This window comes from Melanerpes formicivorus, unplaced genomic scaffold (assembly GCF_026170545.1).
Source record: "Melanerpes formicivorus ecotype bairdi unplaced genomic scaffold, bMelFor1.0.p_v2 SCAF_80, whole genome shotgun sequence".
NCBI lineage: Eukaryota > Metazoa > Chordata > Aves > Piciformes > Picidae > Melanerpes > Melanerpes formicivorus.
The window spans coordinates 2848785-2875877 of record NW_027142432.1 but is presented as its reverse complement, the minus strand read 5'-3'; the positions used below and the strand labels follow the sequence as shown (position 1 = coordinate 2875877).

Below are 27093 nucleotides of genomic sequence, written 5' to 3'. Positions count from 1 at the left end.
TTCAGAGTGGAGAAGAGGCCAAAGAAATGTCCCTGAAAGGGCAGAGCTGCTATGCATGAGGCCATCCAGAGGTGTTGGGAAATAACAGGGAGAGCTGAGACAGCTCAGGGAAGGGATAGAAATGGCAGGGGGAGAGCTGAGACAGCTCAGGGAAGGGATGGAAGTGGCAGGGGCAGAGCTGGGTTGGGAAGAAAGATTGGTGTCAGCAGCCTAAAGGGAAAGAGCTGCAGGCATGGGACAATGTAGGAGAGGCTGCAGTAGGGATGGCCAAGGGCTCTGGCAAGGCTGAGAGGCCAAACAGGACCAACGTCTTTGTGCCCTTGGCTCTGGCAGTTGCCTCCGCCACCAAGGCCTGTGAGGAGAAACTTTGCTTTGAGGCTGTGAGGTTCTTCTATTGCAAGGGCAGTGGTCAGGGCTTGGCCTTTCTGCTTCCTAGAACAAAGGCCAGTTTTTCTGCCCTGTACTTTGCTTTTGTCTCCCTGCAATCCTGGCCTCTAACAAGCTGCTCTAACGAGTCCCTGGGGAGCCTTTGTCAGTAAGAAGCCTCAGTGAGGCCAATCAGTGCTTCAAGGTACTTTGGAGTTTTCTTCTGACTTGGACTTCTTGAGAGGCTTCTTGGCAGTACCTTGGCAGAGTCTCCTAGCAGTACCTAAGGATGATGTAATCAGCCCCAAATACTCCATGGGGCTCATTAAATACTGCTGAAGCTCTTATTATTGCCAAGGTTTCTGCAGATAATTGGAGAGGATTTCACTGCACAAAGCATCTGATAAAAATGATTTCACAGGGTGAATCAGAGACCTGAGCCACAGGTGAGGGACAGGATGTGCCTTGCCAGGGGCTGAGGGTCAGGGCTTGGCCCTTTGGATCAATGAAACCCCTCCAGGTTTCCTCAGCAGCAGAGCCACCTTGAGCTGCTTGTCCTGACCTGTCAGCACTGCCTCAGTTCTCTGCTCTCACCAGACCGTGAAGACACTTTCCTTGTAGTGTCCCCCAGTGGAACCTATTAACACTACAAGAAACTTCAGAGTTTGACTCTAACTTTGACTTCTGGAGAGGTTTCATCAGCCTTCTCTCAGTCCCTGAGGTTTACATGGCACCAAAGCCACCACAGGGCTCCTTTAAATGCCCTGGGCTGACCATAGAGCTGGGCCTGGCTTCTGGGCTGCATGGAGCTCTGGCCAGGAGCAGCTTCTCTGCACCACATAGCAGGTCTGAGGGCACTGCCAGGGCATCTCAGGGAGATGAAGAAGGCAGAGAGAGCTTCAAGGCAGCCAAGACTGAAGATGCTGAGAGCTCACTGGAGAAGAAGCCACTGCATTTGCTGACAGGGTGAGTCTGTGGTTGCAGGGCAGTGCAGCTGCAGTTCCTGGAGGCACCTCCTAAAGCTGGGGCTGTGTGCTGGGGCAGGGACTCTGCTGCATGCCAGGCTCAGCTCTCAAGCACCCCAGGGAGCTCTTCATGTTGCTTTGGGGAGAAACTCTGGTTGGAAGGAGCCACCCTTGGCAGGGCAAGGCAGTGCAGGGCAGGGCAGGGTCCTTCTGTTGTGGAGGGGCTGTTGTGTGGGCCAGGGCTGCTCTCAGCTCCAGTTCATTTCCAGATCATTTCCAGTGGCATTTTCCATGACTATGTTCAGGTCAGGGGTTCCTGACCCAGTCTCTCCTCTCCTGAATTTTTGCTTCCACTGTCTCTGACCTGGCTGGTGAGGAGGGAAACTCAGCTGTGCCTTTAGAGCAGGGGCTGAGGCTCTTAAACCATCACACAGAGCTTTACTGGGAACCTCACCAAGTGCCTACACTCCTCACCTGAAGGCATTCCTGAGTGTCTGTCTGTCCCTCTCCTTGCCTGTCTGAGATGCTCTTTGTGTTGCTGATGGCTCTCTGGGCATGGAAGCTTCAGCTGCAGAGTCAGGCACAGACACTGTGAGATCTCCTGTGCAGGTGGAGCCACAGCAATGAGGTGTCCCAGCTGTCCTGCAGCCTGGGAAGCTCTGGGCAGTGCAGGCTGTGAGGCTGGCAATGACCTGACTGCAAGAGCACCCATGGTCATGCCTTGGCTGTATCCTTGAGGTGTCCATCCAGGCTGTGCTGCCTTCCAAGGGACACTGAGCCAAGTATCTCCTGGACTACAAGTGGGATGCTGAGACCCTGAGACACTGAGTGCTGTGTGGTGGATCCCTCTGCACTCAGCAGTGTCTGGTGGCTTCTCAGGGTGACATGGGAGCATGGTCACCCTCCAGCTGAGGTGCAGAGCAGGTGACTTAGAATCCATGGGAGCTCTCCCACTCTTGCCTTTTACCCTAAGCCATGATCAAGCAGTGCTCCAGCCTTGGAGCTGAAGGAAGAGTCCCCAAGAAGAAGCATCAGCAGGAGTCTGTGTGACAGGGGGGGTCTGTGGCCTTTGGTTGTACTAAGAGAATGCTCTTCTGACTTGTCACTGCCTTCTTCTCCTTTGACAGGGCCTCATGACCAGAGACAGGGAATGTCCAACAGCAGCTCCATCACCCACTTCCTCCTCCTGCCATTCTCAGGCACAAGGCAGCTGCAGCTCCTGCACTTCTGCCTCTTCCTGGTCATCTACCTGGCTGCCCTGCTGGGCAATGGCCTCATCATCACCACCATAGCCTGGGACCACCACCTCCACACCCCCATGTACTTCTTCCTCCTCAACCTTGCCCTCCTTGACCTGGGTGCCATCTCCACCACTGTGCCAAAATCCATGGAGAATTCCCTGAGGGACTCCAGGGACATCTCCTATGCAGGATGTGTTCTCCAGCTCTTCTTTTTCATATTCCTAATTGCTGCAGAGTATTTTCTCCTCACTGTCATGTCCTACGATCGCTACATTGCCATCTGCAGACCCCTGCACTATGAGACCCTCCTGGGCAGCAGAGTTTGTGTCCACCTGGCAGCAGCTGCCTGGGCCTCTGGCTTTCTTCATGCTCTGTTGCACACAGCCAATACATTTTCCCTGCCCCTCTGCCAGGGCAATGCTCTGGAGCAGTTCTTCTGTGAAATCCCCCAGATCCTCAAGCTCTCCTGCTCCACATCCTACCTCAGGGAACTTTGGCTTATTGTGGTCAGTGCCTGTTTTGGTTTTTTCTGTTTTGTGTTCATTGTGGTGTCCTATGTGCAGATCTTCAGGGCAGTGCTGAGGATCCCCTCTCAGCAGGGACGCCACAAATCTTTTGCCACCTGCCTCCCTCACCTGGCTGTGGTCTCCCTCTTTCTCAGCACTGCCATCTTTGCAACCCTGAAGCCCTCCTCCATCTCCTCCCCATCCCAGAACTTGGTTGTTTCAGTTCTGTACTCAGTGGTGCCTCCAGCAGTGAACCCTCTCATCTACAGCCTGAGGAACCAGGAGCTCAAGGCTGCCCTCAGCCAACTGATCCCTGGATGCCTTCAGAAGCAATAAACTCTTTGTCTTCTCCTGCAGAGCAGTTGTGATGTCACTCAATACAGGCTTAACCTGGCTGCTGGAGTTCTGGCTGCTGCTGGGGCTGTTCCCGTTGTGAGAATGTTGTTCCCACAAAAATGTCTTTCTTCAGACTATTTCTGGTTCAGTGTTGTCCTGTCTGGTGTGACTCAGAGGCTGCAGACATGAGGAGCTGTGCTCCCTGTGTGTGCTCAACACAATAAAAGATGTTGCAGGGAGTTGTTTCTCTGAGTTCCTTCCTCCAAGGCTACTCTGGAGCTGCAGGACAATGTCTGTGTGTAGAGGTGGTGGGGCAGAGTCCCAACACAGCAGCAGTGCCAGGGAGCCCCAGAGCTTGGGCTGTCCTCAGCTGCTCTTTCTGCCCTTCCACCCCCTCCTGCTGAGCCTCTGTGCTGGGGCAAGGCCTGAGTGCTCTGGCAGCTTGGGCACTGTGCTGCTGGGTGGCAGTTCTAGGATTGCAGGCAGGGACAGGCCAGGTCTGCTTGTGGGACAGAGCTGTGCTCCAGAGCAGCACTGCCATCAGAACAGGAGGTCTCTTCATGCCTTCATACCCCAACCCCCTCCCATTACAGACTGCACCTACTCGGAGTCCAAACTGGATACCCTGACTCCCTTCCAGTATAGACTCAGTCTAACCATGGTTCCTTTAACCCCTCCCAGTACAGATGTGGCCTCATCCCAGTACAAACTGGATCCTACTATCCTCTAGAACTGCAGCCTGGGTCCTGACCCATTTCCAGTATAAGCTATGTTATTGTCCCCATATATTACAAAGTTCATCCTTTTAACAGATTCCAGCTCAAACCGGATCATCTTTGTCCCTTCCCAATACTTTCTGCATCCCTTCAAATATTGCCTCATGTGTAGTCTGGTCCTACCCAGTACAGTCTGGGCTTCCTCACAGTACAAACTGCATCTCCTGATCTCCTGCCAGTACATACAGTGTCTCATCCCAGGGCAAAGTTGGAGCCCTGGCTCCCTCTCACTACCAACTCCTTCCCTGCCAGTGCAAACCAGATATCAGGACTCCTTCCCAGTACAGACTGTGCCTGCCCCTGGGAAAAGCTGCACCACCTGAAGCCTTGCCAGGACCAGATTAGGACCCCTCCCTGTACAAACTGAACCCATTTACCCCCTCCCAGGCAGACTGGGAACCATCCCAGTACAACCTGAGTGCCCTGGCCAAATCCCAGTACAGTCTGGGACTCATCCCAGTACATATTGGGGTCCTTAATACCCTCCCACCACTAGCTGGGCCCTGTCACAGTCACAACTCCATACCCTAATCACACCAGAGTCCAGTCTGGGCCATCTCCCAGTTCAGACTGGGTCCCTTTAACATCTCCAAGTACAGTGCAGGCCTTGTCCCAGTACAAATTGATTCCACTCATCCCACCCTGTCCTGTTTGATATTTTTATCAGTGCTATAGACAGAGGGATGGAGACACCATCAGCAAGTGTGCAGATGCCACCAAGCTGATGGTGCTGTTGAGATGCCAGAGGGGCAGGATGGCATCCAGAGGCACCTGGACAAGCTGGAGAGGTGGTGCCCAGGTAACCCTCATGAGGTTCAACAAGAGCAAGAGCAGGATCCTGCAGCTGGGCTGGAGCAATCCTCACTATCAATACAGGCTGGGAGAGGAGGTGATAGAAAGCAGCCCTGAGGAGAAGGTCTTGGGGGTGCTGGGGGGGGAGAAGCTGGCCAGGAGCAGGCAGTGTGAGCTTGCATCCCAGAAGGCCAATGGGAGCCTGGGCTGTATGCTAAGCAGCATGGCCTGAAATGGAGAGAGAGGATCCTGCCTCTTTGCTCTGGTAAGACCTCCCCTGAAGCCCTCAACACAGGAAGAACATGGAGCTGATGGAGAGCATCCACAGGAAGGCCACAGAAATGATCAGGGGCTTGCAGCAGCTCTGCTGTGAGGACAGGCTGAGGGAACTGGGGGTGTTCAGCCTGAAGAGGAGGAGGCTCTGGGGAGACCTAATAGCAGCCTTCTAGTACCTGAATAGGGATACAAGAAGGATGGAGAGAGACTGTTTGCAGAGGCCTGCAGGGACAGGATGAGAGGCAATGGCATCAAACTAGAGAAAAATAAATTCAAATTGGATATGAGGAAGAACTCCTTCATTATGAGGGGGGCAGAACACTGGAATGGGTGGCCCAGGGAGGTGATTGAGGCCTCTTCCTAGAGGTATTCAAGGTGAGGCTCCCAGTTCAGACTTCCTGTGCTCTGACCCTCATCTGCATCCCCTCCCACCCCTGACTGATCCTTGCACCTGGCACAGGGCAGGGGCTGGGAGCTGCCAGAAGAAGAGGAGTAGGAGGTGGCCTGTGGCTTAGAAGCTCATGGACACCAGGAGCAAGTGAGTGGCAATGCCATGGGCAGCTCAGCTGTGCCTCAGGACCTCCTGCACAGCAACAGCCACAAGGCTGGGCAGGGCTGGGAGGTCACTGATGGCTCAGTAGCTGAGAGGGCAGCAGCAGGGAGAGGGCAGGAAAGGGACTGGGAGGTCACTTCTTGCTGCAGCAGCTGAGAGGGCAGCCCCTGACTCTTCCCTGGCCTCTGTGCTTTGGGGATCCCAGCTGCCAGAGTTGCCAGCAGGCCAACAGAAGGCATGTGGAGGGCAAGGGACTTGTGTGACTCCCTGTCCCTAAGCACCTGGCGGCCCCTGCAGGAAGAGCTTTGGAGCTGGGTTGTTACCTCCCTGCCACCTGAGGGCCTGATGGGACAGCAGCAGGGACAGGGCTTGGCTGTGGCTGCTGGAGAAGCTGAGAGGCAGCAGCAGGGACCTGCCTTGGAAGGCCAGGGAAAGGTTTCTTGTGCCTGTGAGCTGCCAGGCCACATGCAGGCTGAGGCCTTGGGCCAGCATTGGGACATCAGGGATGGCTGAGAAGCTCCTAGGGCAGGAGGAGGCACATGGTCAGAAGGTGAGTGTGAGGTCACTGCAAACTCCAATCCCTTTGTATCATTGGCCAGCAGCAGGCCCAGGGCTGGGCTGGGGAATGTGCCATCCCTTGTGCCTGCCAAGCTGAGAGGCAGCAGCAGGGAGGTGCCTTGGCTGTTGCTTTGGAGATGGAGACTCTGCTCAGTGCCCAGGCAGAAAAGCCTGGGCACTGGCCTGGGATGAAGCAGAGCCTCAGCAGAGTGTAGAAGGCCAAGTGCAGCTGGGCTGTGGTAGCAGGAGTGTGGCCACCCAGACACAGAGGTTGTCTTCCCCATGCACTCAGCACTGCTGTGACCACATCTGCAATGTTGGTGTCTGGCTGTGGAGCTCCTTAGTCTGGAGGAATGGAGAGATACTGCAGAACCTCCCTAGGAGATCTGCCTGGATGGAGTTTGGAGTCTCCATATAGAACCTGAAGCTGCTGAGCTTCTTTAGCCTGGTGAAGTGAAGGCTCAGGGGTGATGCGCACCTGCTTGAAGGGGGGTGTCAAGTGATGGAGGTTTTCTTGGTTGTGGACACAGAAGGAAGCCTTCAGAAAGTGCAACTTAAAGGTTCAGAGTGGAGGCCAGGACAAAGAAATGTCACTCAAAGTGTAGAGCTGTGGTGCAAGAGGTGACCCAGAAGGAGTCTGGAGATCCTTTGTGTGTCAAGGAACAGGCAGCAAGAGTGGAGAGCCCTGAGTGAAGTTGTGGAAATGTCAGGGAGAGAGCTGGATGGGGAAGCCAGATGGATGTCAACAGCCTGAAGGGAAAAAGCTGCAGGCATGGGACAGTGTAGCACAGCCTGCAGGAGGGATGGCCAAGGGCTCTGGCAGGGCTGAAAGGCTCAACAGGAACAAGGTCTTGATCCTCTTCCTTCTGGCAGCAGCTTCTGCCACCATGGCTGCTGAGAGGAAGTTTTAGTTGGAGGCTCTCAGGATCTGCCTTTCCATGGCCTGAGGGTCAGAGCTTGGCCTCCCTGTTTCATAAACCAAGGCCAGGGTTTGTTCAGCTGCACTTTGCCTTTGTCTGCCTTCAATCATAGCCTCCATTGAGCTTCTCTGACAACCCTTGGGAGGCTTTGTTGCTAATGGCCCTCAGTGAGGCCAATTAATATTTGTATTGTTATGCTTCTGACTTCTTGAGCAGATTCCTTCAGTCTCCTCTCAGTGTGTGAGGCTCAGGCAATGATCCCCAAGTGTCCTAAGAGCTATTTGTGTCTTTGCAGTTTTCTTCAGGATTTCAAAGTGCTCCTCACAAAACTCCTTTATTATTTATTTTTTTCAGCCACCTAATGACAGAGTGGATAAGGACAAGGCTGACCCTGACTGACTGCAAGGGATCCTGAATTCAAATCTATTTCCATGGCTGTGCCTGGATGCAACCACAAAGCACGCAGACACAGAGACAGAGCTGGCTGGGTCCAGTGCAAGATAGAAACCTTGACCCTGGTGACAGCAAAGGTGTCTGTCCAAAGACACAGAGAGGTGGTGAGGTAGCTGGCAGAGAGGCTGCCCTGGAGTTCAGTTCCTTTCTGCTGGAGCTCAGGGCAAACCCTCACAAAGCTTCAACATTCTCAGAGGATGAGAACTGAACCTGGAGTAGTCTGACTTGGTGCTGGCCCTTGGTGCAGGTTGTGCCTGAGAGATGTCATACTGGGGGAGATGCTGGACAAAGCTGCTGTGACCCAGGAGAGCTCCAAGACTCTGACTTTAGGGTCACTGTTTTTAGAGGTGGAGATCATTGACTTTCATCAGGTGTTTCTCTGATCAGGTGAACCTTGGATGCTGAATCATCCTGGGATCTTCTGCCACTTGCACAGACCCTGAAGGTTTTGACCTCCAGAGTTTTCTATCACCTCCCTGTTGGCTGTGATCCAAGCACAGATGCACTGAGCTGGCAGGAGGTGACAAACACCCAAGCCATAAGAAGAGCAGTGCAAGGCTGAGAGAATGAGGGTGCAGCACACCAAGGACACCTCTCAGTGCTCTATTTCTGTCTGTCCTGATCTACACCTGGCTTACTCTGGGCTAGTTCACGACCTAGGCAAGGGGGGAGGGGGAATCCCATCAGGTCTTGAGTAGGTTTCCAGTGACACTGGGACTGTGCCACCACAATCTGCTCTGTGACTTGAGTATATTTCTCTCAGCCAGAGAGTGGCTGTGAGGTTGCCTCTTGTCTCTCTGCCTCTCAACTGAGAATGTCATCATCCAATCAGAATGGGAAGGAAATGTGGTGGTTCCTTGGCCTCCAAAGTCTTCTTCAATGCCATTCAGTGACACAAAGCACCCAGGAAACACTGATGATGGGAAATGTCTGCAGCAGTGTGACTTGCTTGGCCATCCTCCTAACTCTAACTACAAACCAATGTTGAGTAGCAAGCACAGAGCAGAGCAGGCAGGAAAATCACAGTGGCTGTGACACCAGGGGCAGTGTCCCAGCTGCTGCTGGACACCAACCAAACAGCACTTCCCACCAGCAGTGTTCTTCATTCCTCTTGATTACTTTTAGCACTCAATGGATTTCTTCAGTGTCATGGTGGACTCTGGGCAGAGTCTTTTGTCCTGCTTCTCTTGGTTGTTGTAGCAGGCTGATGGAATCAGGGTGCTGCAGGAGTTGTTGGGTTGCAGTGAAATTCTTTCCAATGGGTGTAGGTTGTAGCTAACCATACAACATGTGAGCAAAGACACATCCTGGTGAGGAGGTATTGGCACAGAGAATTTCCAATCACAGCCAATGATTACAGAGACATCACATAGACAGAAACTGAACTGAATGCTGTGGTGGTGTTCAAGACCTGTGACAAATATTGTGGTGCAGGCCCAGCTGGTTCCAGCACCATGAGCTGAGATACAAACTAACAGAGCAGTTGAGAGCAGGACCAGGGCTGCAAGGGGAGCCAAGGGGCCCAGACCTGCAGAGCCTGTGGCTCCATCTTCAGGCATAGGTGAATGTTGCAATTCCCCTTTCCCACAGCCTATCCCCACTCAGCTCCCTGTTGCATCTTGATTTGAACAGGGGCTCTTCTCCCCACTTGCCTTTTCCATCTGTTTCAAGGATGCAGCACTTGGTTCTTTTTCCCTCCCATCCTTTCTCACATGGTTTGGTTGCACATCTCATCACCTCTATGGCCTCACACAGACATGAAGGCCATGTGAACATTTCATTACCATTCCCTTTTTGGGTTCTTATAGATTGATTCAATTGGAAACTATGTCATTGATCAACATGGATCTACAGGCTGCAGCCCAGGCTCTGGTTGTCTCTCTGGGCTGCAAGTGCTCACTGCTGGCGCCTGTTGAACTTCTCATCCACCAGCACCCCCAAGGCCTTTTCTTCATGGCTGCTCTCAAGCCAGTCCCTGCCCAGCCTATATCAGGATCCATGTACATGGTCTCTGTGCACAGTGTCCTGTGGGGTGCATGGGGATTGTTTTTAGGACTGTCCATGGAATCCCAAATACAAAACCTATTTATGGGTTTGGTCAGGGTGAAGTTACACCAACAACCTGAATTTGGTTGGGCTGTTGTGTTACAATCTTTGTGCTCTGGGTTGGTAAAATCTCATTTCATTTGGTTCCTGGTGAGTAGATCCATTGATTCCCTGCATCCAGTCTGCATTTTCTCTTCTGTCATGGATTGCAGTTGAGCCACCTGAGGAGAGCTGCCCCTGCCCCAGGCAGGTTTGCTGTCCTTTCATGTCCATGGAAAACAAGCGAGAGCTTAGCCTGCCTTGTTCTGTGGTGTTTCAGCACTTCCAGTGGATCTGAGCAGTACCTGGTCCCAAGGAGCTTGTGCTTGGACCATGGTGAGTGTCCTTACTGCAAGGAGGAGGAAGAGAGGAGTGGGCAAGTGGTGTACATCATACACAGAGTTTCCACTGGTGTCTGCCCAGCTGATCCATGCAGTGAGGACAGAGTCTGCTCTCAGCACTGCCTGGGTAACAAATCCAAAACACAGCACCCTTAACAGCATGCTCCTCATCTGTATCTTCAGCTGGAGTCAGTGTTCACCCAGGCACTGGTTCTGGGGCTGGGTCAGAATTCCTCCAAAATATAATCTCAGAGACTTGATCAGGGAGAGAAGGAAACAACACCCCTTGAAATGAGGCTCTTTAGCCTTCATGTGTATCAATGGGATGTGCACATCCCCTTCTTTGTCTCCTTAGGTCTTCTCTCATCTTCTCTTGAGGAGTGGACAGCACAGAGTCACCCTTGGGCAGAGCCCTGTGGCAGGAGATGCTTGCAGGGCAGAGCTGAGCACTCAGTGGGTGGGGTGGGTACTGTGAGCAGGGTGAGGGAGGATACCAGGGACCAGAGCAGTAGAGTTGCCAATAGAATTGCAGGCAGCAGAGCTCTGAGCAGCAAATGGGAGGAACCTTCAGGCACTAGGAGGAATCAGCAGCCAAGGCCTGGGAGAGGCTGCCTGCAGGCTTCTCACTTGTGCAGATTTGTGCTCTTGGTTGTCTGCTGGGCAAGGAGCTGAGTCTCCACAGAAGACCTCCTATCTTCAGGAGCCCTGCCTGATCTCCTGTAGAACCCTGGTCAACACTGAGCTATTCCTTGCAGTTCAGTCCTCTTCTCTGAGCCCTTTGCTTCTCTCTGACTGGGGCCATACCTTCTCTTTATCAGCCCTGAATCTCTGGGCTAGGCAAGAGCAGAGTTTGCAAATCTGCCCCCTGGAACTGCCCAGAGAGTAAGGAACCCAACTTTGGGACAGCAGCAAGACCCCAGTCTCTGGCTGACCCCTGAGCACCTCTCAATCCCCCCAGACCCTCCTCTCCACCACATGTCACCTCTTGTGGGGTTTTGAGGGTCATTGTCTGTGTTGGGAATTTAGGGGCTCAACCCCCCGAGCTCTAGGTGGTCAAGGGTCAGTTGCATGGCCAGAGGGGGGGTGGTTAGGTAGCAGGGGGTGTCATCTCCATCAGCATTACAGCCAGGGGACTCAGCACAGGAGTTAGGGGTCAGATGCCTCCATTGCAAGAAGTCACACAGAGTCTCCTTACATCTCTGTCACTCAGAAGCAGCTGCACCTCTGAGCTGCCTGAGGCAAGAGCATCACCCAGATGGTCACCCTCAGCCAGCACTGCTGCACCCACACCAGTGACAGCCCTTCACTTGCACAGGCTGCAGCAAGGGCTTCAGCTGCAGCTTCTACCTCACTTGCATATTCACCCCCATGCCGGTAACCAGTGGGCACCAGGGGATACAGAAATACACCAACCCTGGCACTGTCAGGCCAAACGTGACCCCCTTGGGTGGCCTTTTCCAGCTCCACCAAGCTCAATGGTTCCTTTCTTTATGGCTGAAAGCTACTCTAACGAGTGGGAAAATTTCTAACAGAATGAGTGTCCTTCATTCATGTCCTGCTGAGAGTGCTGGGCAGTGCTCAGGTGAGGCCCAGCTCTGAGGGGCAGGGATTGTGTTGGGGCTAGGTTGAGGCCTGGGGTTAAGATCAAAGGACAAATGTCAAGGGTAAAGGCTGGGGCCAAGATGAGTAATGGGGGCAGAGTCAGGGTCAGGAGTGGGTTTGGGAAGGAGATGAGCTGTAAGACGTGAGGTGCAGGAGGGGTTGAGCTCCACGGTGTTAGAGCAGGGGACTGAGTAGAGAGGATGGGAGGGGCCCAGTCTGTATTGTGAGGTGTGGTATTTTCAATTCAGACCCCAGGAAGACTCCCCCACTGCAGGGAACTGGGTGGGAAGAGAGGGAGACACTTCCCATTCTATGAGCCCACCAAGAGGGGGTTAGGCATTCCACCTTCCAAATGCCAAGGTTCAGGACAAGAGATTAAATGTCTTGGTGTGATGAAGAGGTTATTAATTTATGAATATGCAATATGAATTATATAAATAATATTTTGCATTAATTATTAAAATTATCACTAACCAATGAGTCACTATTTTATATCCATGTCCTAGTGCAGGATTATGAAATACATCCCAGAAGTGGTTCAGTATTGATCATTTGGACTCAATTAGAATATTTACAGAATTAATTTCTATTAATATAACTCAGGCGACGAGACGCTGGCAGCTGCTTAACTCTATACAGAGGTATTACAATGTGTCAGAGGCTGAAACTAGATATGTGCTGCTAGACACAGGTGCTTTGAACTGAACGTAAGTGAGTGGGAATCAGGTGGAAGATACACTGTGCCCTTTGTTTGTAGCAAGGTTAGGTTCTGGCAGGCTGCTGTCACTGGGGCTGGCTCCTGGGCTGGTCTGGACGGTGACAGTGGAGGCAACCTTCTCCCTCCTGGGGCAGCAGAGAGAGGATGGAACGTTGGCTAGCTGGTTGGCAGGCTCCCTTCACAGGACTCAGGCGACTCTCTCTGGATGGCAGAGAGTGGTCCTGTGGGGTCGGCCTGGCAGGGCTGGTAGGGCTGGTCCTGGGACAGGGTTAGCCCTGCTTAACTGTAGACAGAGGTATTACAATGCATTAGAGTCTGAAACTAGAAAAGTGCTGCTAGACACAAGTGCTTTGAACTGAGGCCAAGAAGGCCAATGGCATTCTGGCCTGCATCAAGAATAGTGTGGCCAGCAGGAGCAGGGAAGTCATTCTGCCCCTGTACTCAGCACTGGTTAGGCCACACCTTGAGTACTGTGTCCAGTTCTGGGCCCCTCAGTTTAAGAGGGACATCAAGAGTCTTGGACATGTCCACAGAAGGGCAATGAGGCTGGGGAGAGGCCTCGAGCACAAGCCCTACAAGGAGAGACTGAGGAAGCTAGGATTGTTTAGCCTGGAAAAGAGGAGGCTCAGGTAAGACCTCATTGCTCTCTACAACTACCTGAAAGGTGATTGAAGCCAGGAGGGGGTTGGTCTCAACCAGCAGCAGAACAAGAGGACACAGTCTTAAGCTGCACCAGGGGAAGTTAAGGCTTGAGGTGAGGAGAAAGTTCTTCACAGAGAGAGTTGTTAGCCATTGGAATGTGCTACCAAGGGAGGTGGTGGAGTCACCGTTCCTGGAGGTGTTCAAGAGGGGATTGGATGTGGCACTTGGTTTAGTAGTCACGAGGTCTGTGGTGACAGGTTGGACTTGATGATCTTTGAGGTCTCTTCAAACCTTGGTGATACTGTGAAGTGCAGACTCAGCTCCTTGCTCAGTGCACAGCCCTCAGCACAGAGCTGCAGGGCAGCACCACAACATTCTATGTGATTCTATGATTCTGTGACTTAGGCAGCTCCCTCTGGACAGCAGGGAGTGGTCCTGTGGGGTCGGCCTGGTTGGGCTGGTAGGGCTGGTCCTGGGACAGGGTTGGCCCTCATGGCAATGACCTTTGGGGCCGGTGAGGGCAGCCCCAGGGAAGAGGCACAGCTGCATGAAGTGGCAACTTCCCCTTTGTTTGGCTTGAAGGAGCAGGCAGGACCCTATCAGAGCGGTCCTGGCTTTGGAGCACAGGGCATGAACGGTGCTCTGGATTCCCCTGGGGGTCACAGGACACGGAGCAGTGGAAGCAACAACTCCTCTTCTCTCCCACAGTGGCAGAATCATGCAGGCATATAGTTAAGCGCTGCTCCTGCTCTGTGTGAGTGGGCACAGACTCTTGGTGGTTCATGTCTGCTCCTTAAGCCTGAGGCAGATGTTTGCACTGCCAGACTCAGCTAAGTCCCTTCCCCAGCAACTGGGCAGATCTTACCCTCGGGCGTCCAGTCCTCTTGAAGGCACGTCAGGCTCTTCCAACCAGCGAGGTTGACAATGCAACACTGTAGCTTCTCAGGCTCTCAGTGTTGGTCTCTCCTCTGGAGATCCTCTCAGGGCTGAGGCTCAATGGACCTGCCTGGCTGCAGGCTTAGTAGCAAAGGCTATGGCACAAGCTCAGTCTCAAGCAAGGAGAGAGAACCAAGTGAAAGAGAGCAACGTATTTACAAGCTGGGGTAATACTGATAGGTTTCTGGAGGCTGGATGTGGCCAATGGGCACTCTCATAAACAACCAGCTGCAGCCTATGGGAGGTGTGAAGCTGGAATTATGCCATGCTTGGTATCAGCACCAGCATCCCATGCCATGGGTGTGTGCAGGGGTCTGTGCCACCTGGGCCTTTTTGGACCCCTCATGAAAGGAGGGGGAACTTGTCCATGTGCTGGGACAAGTTTCAGTATCTGGGCATAATGTGCCTTCACCACAGCAGACCCAGTCTGTACTGGGAGAGCTGAGAGGTTCAGATTGTACCTGGAGGGAGGTCCAGTCTGAACTGGGATGGCATCAGGGGATCAGTTTGCAGGGATGGGTCCTGGTCTGTGCTGGGATGGAATCAGGGTTTCAGGAGATGCACTTTGTACTGGGATGAGACTCAGACTTGTGCTGGGAGATGGCAATGGGATCCCATTTGTATGAGGATCAGGCCACAGCTGCCCTGGGATCAGGATACCCACTTTGTGATGTGCTGGGTGCAGTTGGGACTGGGAAGGGGATCAACATTGCCAATGCTGCCTTCTCAATTCTGTTGGCAGCAGAGTGCAGGCCACAGTTTGCTGTCACCTGGAGGGGTGTGCAATACACATGGAATCGACTGCCCCACGGGCGGAAGCACAACTCCATTTGTCATGGACTAATCCAGACTGCACTAGGAAGGCTGATGCTGCTGCACAGCTACAGTGCATCCATGACATCAGTGTGTGGGGCCACAGGGCAGAAGAAGTGTTGGAGAAGGGAGAAAAAAAATAATTCAGATGCTCCTGAAGGCTGAATTTGCCATAAAGAAAAGCAAGGTCAAAGGACCTGCAGAGGAAATTCCGTTCTTGGCAAGAAAATGGCAGGCTGGATGCTGTCATGTACCTATGGACATGGTCAACTGGATAGCAACCATGTTTCCACCATCCAACAAAAAGGAGACACAGTCTGTCCTAGGCCTCGTGGGGCTCTGCAGAGTGCATGTCCCAGGCTGCAGTCAGCTTGTGAGCCCTCTCTATCGAGTAACCTGAAAGCAGAATCATTGTGAGTGGAGCAGTGAGCAACAAGGCTTTGAGCAGATCAAAGAGGAGGGAGCTGTGCAGTGGCACTTGGGCCTATCTGAATGGCACCAGTGGTGCAAAATATCCTCTACACTGCAGCCAGGGAACACGGAGAGTTGTCCCCAGTAGGTTCTTTTCACACACAACAGGAACTCTATCTCCCTGTGCTACTGGTAACAAATCAGACTGAACTGGACCTGCTGTGGTGGTTTTAGGCTATGCCTTTAAAATTCAGATACAGATTTTGAGGAGGAAAGTGGAAAAATAGAGATAAATCACTCTGGGGTGCCAAAAGGAAAACTAAAGATGATTCTAAACAAATTCATTGGAGAAATATCTGCCATGAACCAGGCTGCACCTAAACAATTCTTGCTCTTTTCTGATCTCTCTGCTTGCTTTGCTCAGCAGAGACTAATCGGCTTCTGGCTGACCTTGGCTTGGCTGCGTTGTTTAGTTAAGTCTAAACCATTGCTTTTCTCTCTGCTCCTTTCTCTCTTGTGGGAAAGGGGGTGTGGGGCAGTGGATCAGGTCTCTGACCAGGGGGTCTCTGTGTTGTTTGCTAATTGTAAATATTTGTATAATATTGTAACTCCTGTATATTTTGCACACACTCATTGCATTCCATTGCTTGTAAATACAGCTTCCATTTTGCTTCTAAGTTGGTCTGTCAAAGTTAATGTTGGGGGATGGAATTTCAACCCACCACATACAGTCAACTCGTGAGCCCTCTCTATTGAGTGACCTGAAAGAATAATCATTTTGAGTGGGGCAGTGAGCAACAAGAAGGCTTTGAACAGTTCAAGCAAGAGAGAGCTGTGCAGGAGCACTTGGGCCTATCCAAACAGGACCACTGGTGCAAAATGTCCTTTGAATTGCAGCTGGGGAGCATGAAGCACTTGGAGTCTCTAGCAGAAGACATCAGGTGAAACCTGAGGTAAGCCACTGGGGTTTTGAAGTAGGAATAAGGGGTGGGGATTGTACTGCGTTTGGGCTGAGCTGGAGTTAATTCTCCTCTGAGCATCCTGCTAGTGCTGTGCTTTGCAGGGCTGTGGCTGGGTGTTGGTAACACAACAGTATTTTGGCTGCTGCTCAGCTGAGCACTCAGGCTGTGCTTTTCCAAAATTTCCCTGCCCCAAGGGTATGCTGAAGGGGGAGGGAACAAGATCTTGGGAGAGGACACAGCCAGGCCAGCTGCCCAGAAGTGGCACAAGGAGTGCTCCATGGCATGTGTGGTCAGCTCAGAGAGACCAACCCCCATGTGATGCTGGGCAGTAGAGATTCACTTCTCTTTCTGCTTCACCCTGTGTGATCTATTGCTTGTGCCTGTCCTTAGTGTTAAATTCCTTCTATCTTACACTGCCTTTTGTTATCTTTCCCTTCTCCCCTGTCCATCTAAGAAGGACAGTGATACAGTGGCTTTGGTGGGCATTAAACCCAAGCCAGGGCCAAACCAGACACAAGCCCAGTCACAAAGGCACTACAGGGTCTGGGAGGAACCATTCCCAATGCCCTGGGATGAAGCAAACCCTGCACACGATCAAGAAGGCCAATTGCAGCTGGGCTGTGGCAGGAGGAGTGTGGCCACCCAGACACAGAAGTTGTCCTCTACTGACTCAGCACTGCTGTGGCCACATCTGGATGCTTGGTGTCTGGGTGTCAGGTTCTGAAGTCTGATGGAGAAAGGAGGAACTGAGGAGGCTGCAGACAAGATCTGACAGGATGGGGATTGACATATCTGTGGAGAGGCTAAGGGACCTGGGATGCTTCAGCCAGCTGAAAAGAGGCTCAGGCATTGCCCTAGCAGTGTGCATATGGCTGAAGGGTGGTTTCAGAGAGGATGGAGCTCTTCTGGAGAGTGGGAAGAGACCAAAACCTCCACAAAGTGCAGCTTGGAAGGTTCAGAGTAGAGATGAAGCCAAAGAAATGTCCCACAAAGGGCAGAGCTGCTATGCATGAGGCCATCCAGAAGTGTCAGGAAATGGCAGGAAGAGCTGAGACAGCTCAGGGAAGGGGTGGAAATGTCAGAGAGGGAGCTGGGAGGGGAAGCAAGATTGGTGTCAGCAGCCTGAAGGGAAAGAGAAGCAGGCATGGGACAGTGTAGGAGAGGCTGCAGTAGGAATGGCCAAGGGCTCTGGCAAGGCTGAGAGGCCCAACAGGACCAAGGTCTTTGCGCCCTTGGCTCTGGCACTTGCCTCTGCCACCAAGGCCTGTGAGGAGAAACTTGGCTTTGAAGCTTTGAGGTTCTTCTACTGCAAGGGCAATGGTCAGGGCTTGGCCTTTCTGCTTCCTAGATCAAAGGCAAGTTTTTCTCCCCTGTACTTTGCCTTTGTCTCCCTGCAATCCTGGCCTCTAACAAGCTGCTCTAACGAGTCCCTGGGGAGCCTTTGGCAGTAACAAGCCTCAGTGAGGCCAATCAGTGCTTCAAGGTACTTTGGAGTTTTCTTCTGCCTTGGACTTCTTGAGAGGCTTCTTGGCAGTAGCTTGGCAGAGTCTCCTGGCAGTACCTAAGGATGATGTAATCAGCCCCAAATACTCCATGGGGCTCATTAAATACTGCTGAACCTCTCATTATTGCCAAGGTTTCTGCAGCTAATTGGAGAGGTTTTAATTGCACAAAGCATCTGATGAAAATGATTTCACAGGGTGAATCAGAGATTTGACCCACAGGTGAGGGACAGGATCTGCCTTGCCAGGGGCTGGGGGTCAGGGCTTGGCCCTTTGGATCAATTAAACCCCTCCAAGTTTCCTCAGCAGCAGAGCCACCTTGAGCTGCTTGTCCTGACCTGTCAGCACTGCCTGAGTTCTCTGCTCTCACCACAACCTGGAGATGCTTCAGTGCCTCCAGTGATGCTTCCCTTGCATCCACTGTCTCCTTCTGCTCTGACCAGACCCTGGGGACCCTTTCCCAGTATGCTTCACTGGGACCCATTAACAGTAGAACAAACTTCAGAGTTTGAAACTGACTTTCACTTCTGCAGAGGTTTCATCAGCTTCTCAGTCTCTGAGGTTTATGGACTCGGCACCAAAGCCACCAGAGGGCTCCTTTAAATGCCTTGGGCTGGTCTGCTGCTTCTGAGCTGGGCCAGGCTCTTTGGCATGATGGAGCTCTGTCCAGGAGCAGCTCCTCTGCACAGCACAGCAGGGCTGAGGGCATATCGGGGAAATGAGAAAGGCAGAGAGAGCTTCAAGGTGGCCAGGACTGGGAGGATGCTGAGAGCTCACTGGGGGAGAAGTCACTGCCTTTGCTGACAGGGTGAGTCTGTGGTTGCAGGGCAGTGCAGCTGCAGTTCCTGGAGGCATCTCCTAAAGCTGGGGCAGGGACTCTGCTGCCTGCCAGGCTCAGGTCTCAAGCAGCCCAGGGAGCTCTTCATGCAGCTTTGGGGAGAAACTGTGGTTGGAATGAGTTACCCTGGGCAGGGCAAGGCAGGGCAGAGCAAGGCAGGTTCCTTTTGCTGTGGAGAGGCTGCTGTGTGGGTGAGGGTTGCTCTCAGCTCCAGCTCATTTCCAGAACATTTTCAGGGGGACTTTTCAAGACTTTGTTCAGGCCAGGGATTCCTGACCCAGTCTCTGCTATCCTGAATCTTTTCTTCCACTCTCTCTGGCCTGGCTGGTGAGGAGGAAAACTCAGCTGTGCCTTTAGAACAAGGACTGAGCCTCTTAAACCATCACACAGAGCTTTACTGGGAACCTCACCAAGTGCCTACACTCCTCACCTGAAGGCATACCTGAGTGTCTGTCTGTCCCTCTCCTTGTCTGTCTCAGATGCTCTTTGTGCTGCTGATGGTTCTCTGGGCATGGAAGCTTCAGCTGCAGTCAGGCACAGACACTGTGAGATCTTCTGTGCAGGTGGAGCCACAGCAATGAGGTGTCCCAGCTGTCCTGCAGCCTGTGAAGCTCTGGGCAGTGCAGGCTGTGAGGCTGGGAATGAGCTGACTTCAGGAGCTGCCATGGTCATACCTTGGCTGTGTCCTTGAAGTGTCCATCCAGGCTGTGCTGCCTTCCAGGGGACACTGAGCCAAGTGTCTCCTGGACTAGAAGTGGGATGCTGAGACCCTGAGACACTGAGTAGTGTGTGGTGGATCCCTCTGCTCTCAGCAGTGTCTGGTGGCTTCTCAGGGTGACATGGGAGCATGGTCACCCTCCAGCTGAGGTGCAGACCAGGGTGAGTTATACTCCATGGGGAGCTCTCCCACTCTTGCCTTTTACGCTTATCCAGGACCAAGCAGTGCTCCAGCCTTGGAGCTGAAGGAAGGTCCCTGAGAAGAAGTAGCAGGTGTCTGTGTGACAGGGGAGGGTCTGTGGGGAGTGGTTTTGGTTGATCTGAGAGACTTCTCTTCTGACTTGTCACTATCTCCTTCTCTTCTGACAGTGCCTCATGGACAGAGGCAGGGAATGTCCAACAGCAGCTCCATCACCCACTTTCTCCTCCTGCCATTCACAGCCAAAAGGCAGCTGCAGCTCCTGCACTTCTGCCTCTTCCTGGCCATCTACCTGGCTGCCCTGATGGGCAATGGCCTCATCATCACCACCATACCCTGGGACCACCACCTCCACACCCCCATGTACTTCTTCCTCCTCAACCTTGCTGTGCTTGACGTGGATGCCATCTCCACCACTGTGCCCAAATCCATGGCAAATTCCCTATGGAACACCAGGGACATCTGATACTTGGGATGTGCTGCTCAGGTCTTTTTTGTATTATTCTTGATGGACACTGAGTATTTTCTCCTCACCATCATGTGCTACGGTCGCTACGTTTCCATCTGCAGACCCCTGCACTATGAGACCCTCCTGGGCAGCAGAGTTTGTGTCCACCTGGCAGCAGCTGTCTGGGCCTGTGGCTTTCTCCATGCTCTGCTGCACACAGTCAATACATTTTCTCTGCCCCTCTGCCAGGGCAATGCTCTGGACCAGTTCTTCTGTGAAATCCCCCAGATCCTCAAGCTCTCCTGCTCCACATCCTACCTCCGGGAACTTTGGCTTCTTTTGGTTACTGCCTCTTTTTCATCTGTCTGTTTTGTGTTGATTGTGGTGTCCTATGTGGAGATCTTCAGGACAGTGCTGAGGATGCCCTCTCAGCAGGGATGCCACAAAGCCTTTGCCACCTGCCTCCCTCACCTGGCTGTGGTCTCCCTGTTTCTCAGCACTGGCTTCTTTGCCTACCTGAAGCCTCCCTCTGTCTCTTCCCCATCCCTCGATCTGTTGCTGTCAGTTCTGTACTCAGTGGTGCCTCCAGCAGTGAACCCTCTCATCTACAGCCTGAGGAACCAGGAGCTCAAGGCTGCCCTGAGCAGACTGATCACTGGATGGTTTCAGAAGCAATAAACTCTACTGCAGAGCAGTTCTGATGTCCCTCAGTGCAGGCCCAGCACGACTTCTGTAATTATTAGTGGTGGTGTTTTACTCTTTATCAAACTGTCATCCCTTTTCTAACACAATCTCTGCTTTACTGACCAAGAGTTTGTTCAGCAGGACCTCTGCTCTTTGTTTGATTTGTTAAAAAAATAAAGAACCTTTCATTAATATTTTGCTTCCTGAGATCCTTCTCCAGGACTTCTCCAGGGCTTTTCAGCCAGGTACTGTGCAGATTTGGGGGAGGAAAGAGTCCCAGCACAGCAGCACAGCCAGGGAGCACCAGCACCTGGACTTCCAGGGCTGTTCTCTTTCCATTTCCAGCCTCTCCTGGGTCAGTGCAAGGCCTGAGTGCTGTGGCAGCTTGGTCATTGTTCTGCTGTATACCAGTCATAGTATCATAGTATCAGTCAGGGTTGGAAGGAACCACAAGGATCATCTAGTTCCAACCCCCCTGCCATGGGCAGGGACACCCCACACTAGATCAGCCTGGCCAGAGCCTCATCCAGCCTGGCCTTAAACACCTCCAGGGACGGGGCCTCGACCACCTCCCTGGACAACCCATTCCAGGGCTTCACTACTCTCATGGGGAAGAACCTCCTCCTCACATCTAGCCTGAATCTCCCCACCTCCAACTTCATTCCATTCCCCCTAGTCCTATCACTACCTGAGATCCCGAGCAGTCCTTCCACAGCCTTCCTGTAGGCCCCCTTCAGATACTGGAAGGCTACGATGAGGTCACCTTGGAGCCGCCTTTTCTGCAGACTGAACAGCCCCAACTCCTTCAGTCTGTCCTCACAGGAGAGGTGCTCCAGCCCTCTGATCATCCTTGTGGCCATTCTCTGGACACGTTCCAGCATGTACGTATCCCTCTTGTAGTAGGGGCTCCAGAACTGGACACAGTACTCCAGGTGGGGTCTCCCCAGAGCTGAGTAGAGGGGGAGGATCACCTCCCTTGGCCTGCTAGCCACACTTCTCCTGATGCAGCCCAGGATCTGATTGGCTTTGTGGGCTGCAAGTGCACACTGAGAGCTCATGTTGAGCTTCTCCTCCCCCAGCACCCCCAAGTCTCTCTCCTCAGGGCTACTTTCCAGCCAGTCACTGCCCAGCCTGGATTTGTGCCTGGGATTGCCTCAACCCAGATGCAGGACCCTGCACTTGCTCTTATTGAACTTCATGAGGTTGGCTTGTGCCCACCTCTCCAGCCTGTCAAGGTCCCTCTGGATGGCCTCCCTTCCCTCCAGCGTGTCTGCTGCACCACACAGCTTGGTGTCATCAGCAAACTTGCTGAGGGTGCACTCAATGCCACTGTCCATGTCCCCCACAAAGATGTTGAATAAGACAGGTCCCAGGACTGATCCCTGAGGGACTCCGCTTGTCACTGGCCTCCACTGGGACATGGAGCCATTGACAGCCACTCTTTGGGCACGGCCATCAAGCCAGTTCCTTATCCATCTAGTGGTCACCCATCAAACCCATGTGTCACCAGTTTGGAGACCAGGATGTGGTGCGGGACAGTGTCGAAGGCTTTGCTCAGGTCCAGGTAAATGACATCAGTTGCTCGCCCCTCATCTATTAATTTTGTTACCTGCTCATAGAAGGCAACCAGGTTGGTCAGGCAGGATTTGCCCTTGGCAAAGCCATGCTGACTGTTCCAAATCACCTCTTCATTATTCTTCTAAGCCAGTAGTGCCTCCAGGAGGATCTGCTCCATGATCTTTCCAGGCACAGAGGTGAGACTGACTGGCCTGTAGTTCCCTGGTTCCTCCTTCTTACCCTTTTTGAAAATGGGAGCAATGTTTCCCCTTTTCCAGTCTGTGGGGACTTCACCAGATTGCCATGACTTTTGAAATATAATAGAGAGGGGTTTAGCAACCTCCTCTGCCAGTTCTCTCAGCACCCGTGGGTGTATCCCGTCGGGTCCCATGGACTTGAACACTTTCAGGTTCTTTAGGTGATCACAAACCTGATCTTCACTCACAGTGGGCAGTTCTTCCTCCCCGTCCCTGGCATTGTCTTCCATAACATCAGGAGTGTGGCTAGAGGCCCTTGCAGTGAAGACTGAGGTAAAGAAGTTGTTAAGTACCTCAGCCTTTTCCTCATCACTTGTGACCATGTCACCAGCTTTTGCTTTCTGAAGGGGCCCACACCTTCCCTAGTCTTCATCTTCCCATTAATAAACCTGTAGAAGTTCTTAGTTGTCATAGGGTTGGAAGGGTAAGGCCAAGAAGCCTCCTCCCTCCCCCCCTGTAAAGTAAAGGGAAAGAAAATTGAAGGGAAAGGGAAAAAAAACTCACAGCTGAATTAGCAAAGCAGTGGAGCTGTATATTTACAAAGCAATGTAGGATATGCAGGGGAATATATACAAATTTACAGTATTTACAATATATACAAAGATATACAATAAAGTAGCACAGAAATGAGAGTGCCCCCCCTCTGCTGAGGGGGTTCCCCACCTCCGCTCTCCCCTCTCTCCCCCCTTTCCCCAGAGCGGGTTAGAAAGAGAGAGAAAAGAGAAAAAATGTTAGAAGCAGTTTTGTGTTAATTGGAAAGCAGTTAATACAGGCCTTATAGCTTATCAGTTTTCAAGGCCAAAGCCTTGGCTGAAAGCCCAGGAGCTGCAAGCTGCTGCCTGAAGGAGAAGCGGAAGAAAGACTGAAGATAAAGTGCCGGAATGCCCAGTATACCCTCCTGCACTCCCAGTTCAGAAGGTGCTTCCTCCCACTTTACCAATGAAATTAGTTTAGATTGTTCTTTTCATTTACCAACTTCCATCCACCATATTCCCTTTCTTAAGGGGACAACGTCAAACAGACACATTAGTGTTCCCTTTAATCTCCCTGGCTAGATTCAATTCGAACTCTGCTTTGGCTTTCCTAACCAGGACTCTTGCTGCTTGGGCAGCTTCCTTATATACCCCCTGTTCTAGCTGTCCTTCTCTCCACTTCCTGTAGAGTTTCTTTTTAAGTAATAGTGTGTCCAGTAGCTCCTTGCTCATCCAGGCAGGCCTCCTAGCATTCTTACCTGCTTTTCTCTTTGTTGGTATACAGAGCTCCTGGACACAGAGGAGGTGGTCCTTGAATACTGACCAGCTGTCCTGGGTCCCTCTTCCCTCCAGGGCTTTGTCCCACGACACTTTGGCTATCAGATCCCTGAAGCGATCAAAATCTGCACGCCTAAAGTCTTGGGTCGTAAGCTTGGAATACTTCCTCCTGATTGTCCTGAGGAGATTAAATTCACCTGCTTCATGGTCACTGCAGCCTCACGTTGCTTACCAGCCCTTCCCTGTTGGTGAGAACAAGGTCCAGCATAGCACCATTTCTTGTTGGTTCCTCTACCATTTGGAGGAGGAAGTTGTCTTCTATGCAGTCCAGGAACATCCTGGATTGCTGGTGCCTTGCTGTGCTGTCCCTCCAGCAGATATCCGGGTGGTTGAAATCACCCATGAGGACCAGGGCTTGTGACCTGGAAGCCGCTTCTATTTGCCTGTGGAGGGCCTCATCTGCTTGGATCTGCTGGTCAGGTGGCCTGTAGGAGACCCCCACAGTAATATCTCCTTCCCCTGTCCTGCCTTTAATTTTAACCCATTCACTCTCAACCAGCTCATCATCCCTCCCCAGGTGGAGCTCCACTGATTCCAACTGGTTATTGACCAGCTGCAGGGAAAGTTCCAGAACACACACTGCAGACTGGTCAGGCTCAGGCTGCTAAGCCAGAGGCAGCTTCTACATCAAAATATGACACAGAACAAACTTATCTTTGGTAGAGAGCTCTAGAACTTGGGCATTGTGGCAGATGGGAAAGGCTATGACCACTGCCAATCCCCAAGCATTAGTACAGATATTGAGGAATAAAAATAACCCTGCCAGCAGAAAGCAGAGAGCAAGCAAGCCATGGGTTGGAGAGGGAGTTGTGCCTGCTGCTCCAAAGGAGGACTTCATCAACTCAGAACACTTGACCAAAGAAGTGTATCCCTGGGAAGGCAGAGAGCCGCCCTCCTGGGCAGGTGCTGGCAGTGCAGAGGCTCTCCAATAACTGTCTCAAGCCCATTACAGAAATTCCAGTAGGAGCTCAGAGAGATTGTGTAAGGTTTGTAACAGACCCAGGAGCACAAATGTCTATAACCAGGAGTAAGCCTGCTAGGGACCTGGCTATAGAACCCAGCCAACACAAAGTGAAGTCCAAGGCAGTGAGTGGCTTTGTAAACAAGAGCCCCTCTGCCAAACTCACATTACAGCCTCTGGGGGAGGAAAGGGTAACCCATGCAAGGGACTGGTTGGTGCTGCCAACATTAACATCTTAGGATCTTAGGTTAAGTTTGGAAATGTCCAGCTGGGACGGTCTGGAGTTTCACAGCAGTGTGGCTAACAACAACACAGTTAGTTTGCAATAGAACCAATCTATAAGAACCCAAAAAGAGAGTGGTAATGAAATGTTGAGATGGCCTTCATGTCTGTGTGAGACCCTGGAGGTGATGAGATGTGCAACAAAACCATATGAGAAAGGATGGGAGGGAAAAAGAACCAAGTGCTGCATCCTTGAAGCAGATGGGAAAGGCAAGCAGGGAGAAGAGCCCCTGTTCAAATCAAGATGCAACAGGGAGCTGAGTGGGGATAGGCTGTGGGAAAGGGGAGTTGTAACATTCACCTATGCCTGAAGAGGGAGCCACAGGCTCCGCAGGTCTGGGCCCCTTGGCTGCCCTTGCAGCCCTGGTCCTGCTCTCAACTGCTCTGTTAGTTTGTATCTCAGCTCATGGTGGTGGAACCAGCTGGGCCTGCACCACAATATTTATCACAGTTCTGGAACACCACCACAGCAATCAGTTCAGTTTCTGCCTGTGTGATGTCTCTGTAATCATTGGCTGTGATTGGAAATTCTCTGTGCCAATACCTCCTCACCAGGATGTGTCTTTGCTCACATGTTGTATGGTTAGCTACACCCTACACCCATTGGAAAGAATTTCACTGCAACCCAACTACTCCTCCAGCACCCTGATTCCATCAGCCTGCTACAACCACCAGGAGAAGCAGGACAAAAGACTCTGCCCAGAGTCCACCATGACACTGAAGAAATCCATTGAGTGCTAAAAGGAATCAAGAGGAGTGGAGAACACTGGTGGTGGAAGTCCTGTTTGGATGGTGTCCAGCAGCAGCTGGGACACTGCCCCTGGTGTCACAGCCACTGTGATTTTCCTGCCTGCTCTGCTCTCTGCTTGCTGTTCCACATTGGTTTGTAGTTAGGGTTAGGAGGATGGCCAAGCAAGTCACACTGCTGCAGACATTTCCCATCATCAATGTTTCCTGTGTGCTTTGTGTCACTGAATGACATTGAAGAAGACTTTGGAGGCTAAGGAACCACCAAATTACCATCTCATTTTGATTGGTTGATGACATTCTCTGTTGAGAGGCACAGAGACAAGAGGCAACCACATAGCCACTATCTGGCTGAGAGAAATGCACTCAAGTCACAGAGCAGATTGTGCTGGCACAGTCCCCCTGTCACTGGAGACCTACTCAAGACCTGATGGGATTCCCCCTTCCTCCTTGCCTAGGCCATGAGCTAGCCCAGAGTAAGCCAGGGATGGATCAGGACAGACAGAAATAGAGCCCTGTGAGGTGTCCTTGGTGTGCTGCACCCTCACTCTCCCAGCCTTGCACTGCTCTCCCTGTGGCTTGAGTGTTTGTCACCTCCTGCCAGCTCAGTGCATCTGTGCTTGGATCACAGCCAACAGGGAGCTGATAGAAAATTCTGAAAGTCAAAAACCTTCAGGGTCTGTGCAAGTGGCAGAAGATCCCAGGATGATTCAGCATCCAAGGTTCTCCAGATCAGAGAAACACCTGATGAAAGTCAATGATCTCCCTCTCTAAAAACAGTGAGCCTAAAGCCAGGGCCTTGGAGCTCTCCTGGATCACAGCAGCTGTGTCCAGCATCTCCCCCAGTCAGATATCTCTCAGGCACAACCTGCACCAAGGGCCAGCACCAAGTCAGACTTCTCCAGGCTCAGGTCTTGCACCCTAAGAATTTTGAAGCTTTGTGAGGGTTTGCCCTGAGCTCCAGCAGAAGGAAACTGAACTCCAGGACACCCTCTGCCAACCACCTCTCCACCTCTCTGTGTTTTTCACAGACACCTTTGCTGTCACCAGGGACAAGGTTTCTATCATGCACGGAACCCATTCAGCTCTGTCCCTGTGTCTGTGTGCTTGGTTCTTCTCTCCAGGCACAGCCACAGAAATAGATTTGAATTCAGGATCCCTTGCAGTCACTCAGGGTCAGCCTTGTCCTTATCCACTCTGTCATTCAGAGGCTCTTGGATTAGAACACATTCTGCTGAATCACCTTGTAAGCCCCAGGTGGGCAGTGACAGCAATGGGGAGGTTGGAGAGGGTGAGGAGCAAAGTTGTCCATTCAATGTCAGACTGAAGGACAGATGTT

At 52.1% G+C, this 27093-nt stretch overlaps 2 protein-coding genes across 2 annotated transcripts in view; one reads left to right on the top strand and one right to left on the bottom strand.

Annotated features, from left to right (window-relative positions):
* LOC137454448 (zinc finger protein 585A-like) overlaps positions 1-27093 on the bottom strand; it is a 301011-nt gene that overhangs the window by 56733 nt on the left and 217185 nt on the right. The window lies entirely within an intron of this gene.
* LOC137454416 (olfactory receptor 14A16-like) lies at positions 264-3414 on the top strand. Its single transcript, XM_068164457.1, has 2 exons — positions 264-354; positions 2459-3414. Exons 1-2 carry the CDS (start codon positions 264-266, stop codon positions 3412-3414), a joined length of 1047 nt encoding a protein of 348 aa, XP_068020558.1.

Bases quoted from the DNA above. Each gene is read 5' to 3' on its own strand.
- LOC137454416 (XM_068164457.1), top strand. From the start codon at position 264: ATGGCCAAGGGCTCTGGCAAGGCTGAGAGGCCAAACAGGACCAACGTC. The intron at 355-2,458 runs GTGAGGAGAAAC...CTCCTTTGACAG, and splicing joins TGCCTCCGCCACCAAGGCCT to GGCCTCATGACCAGAGACAG.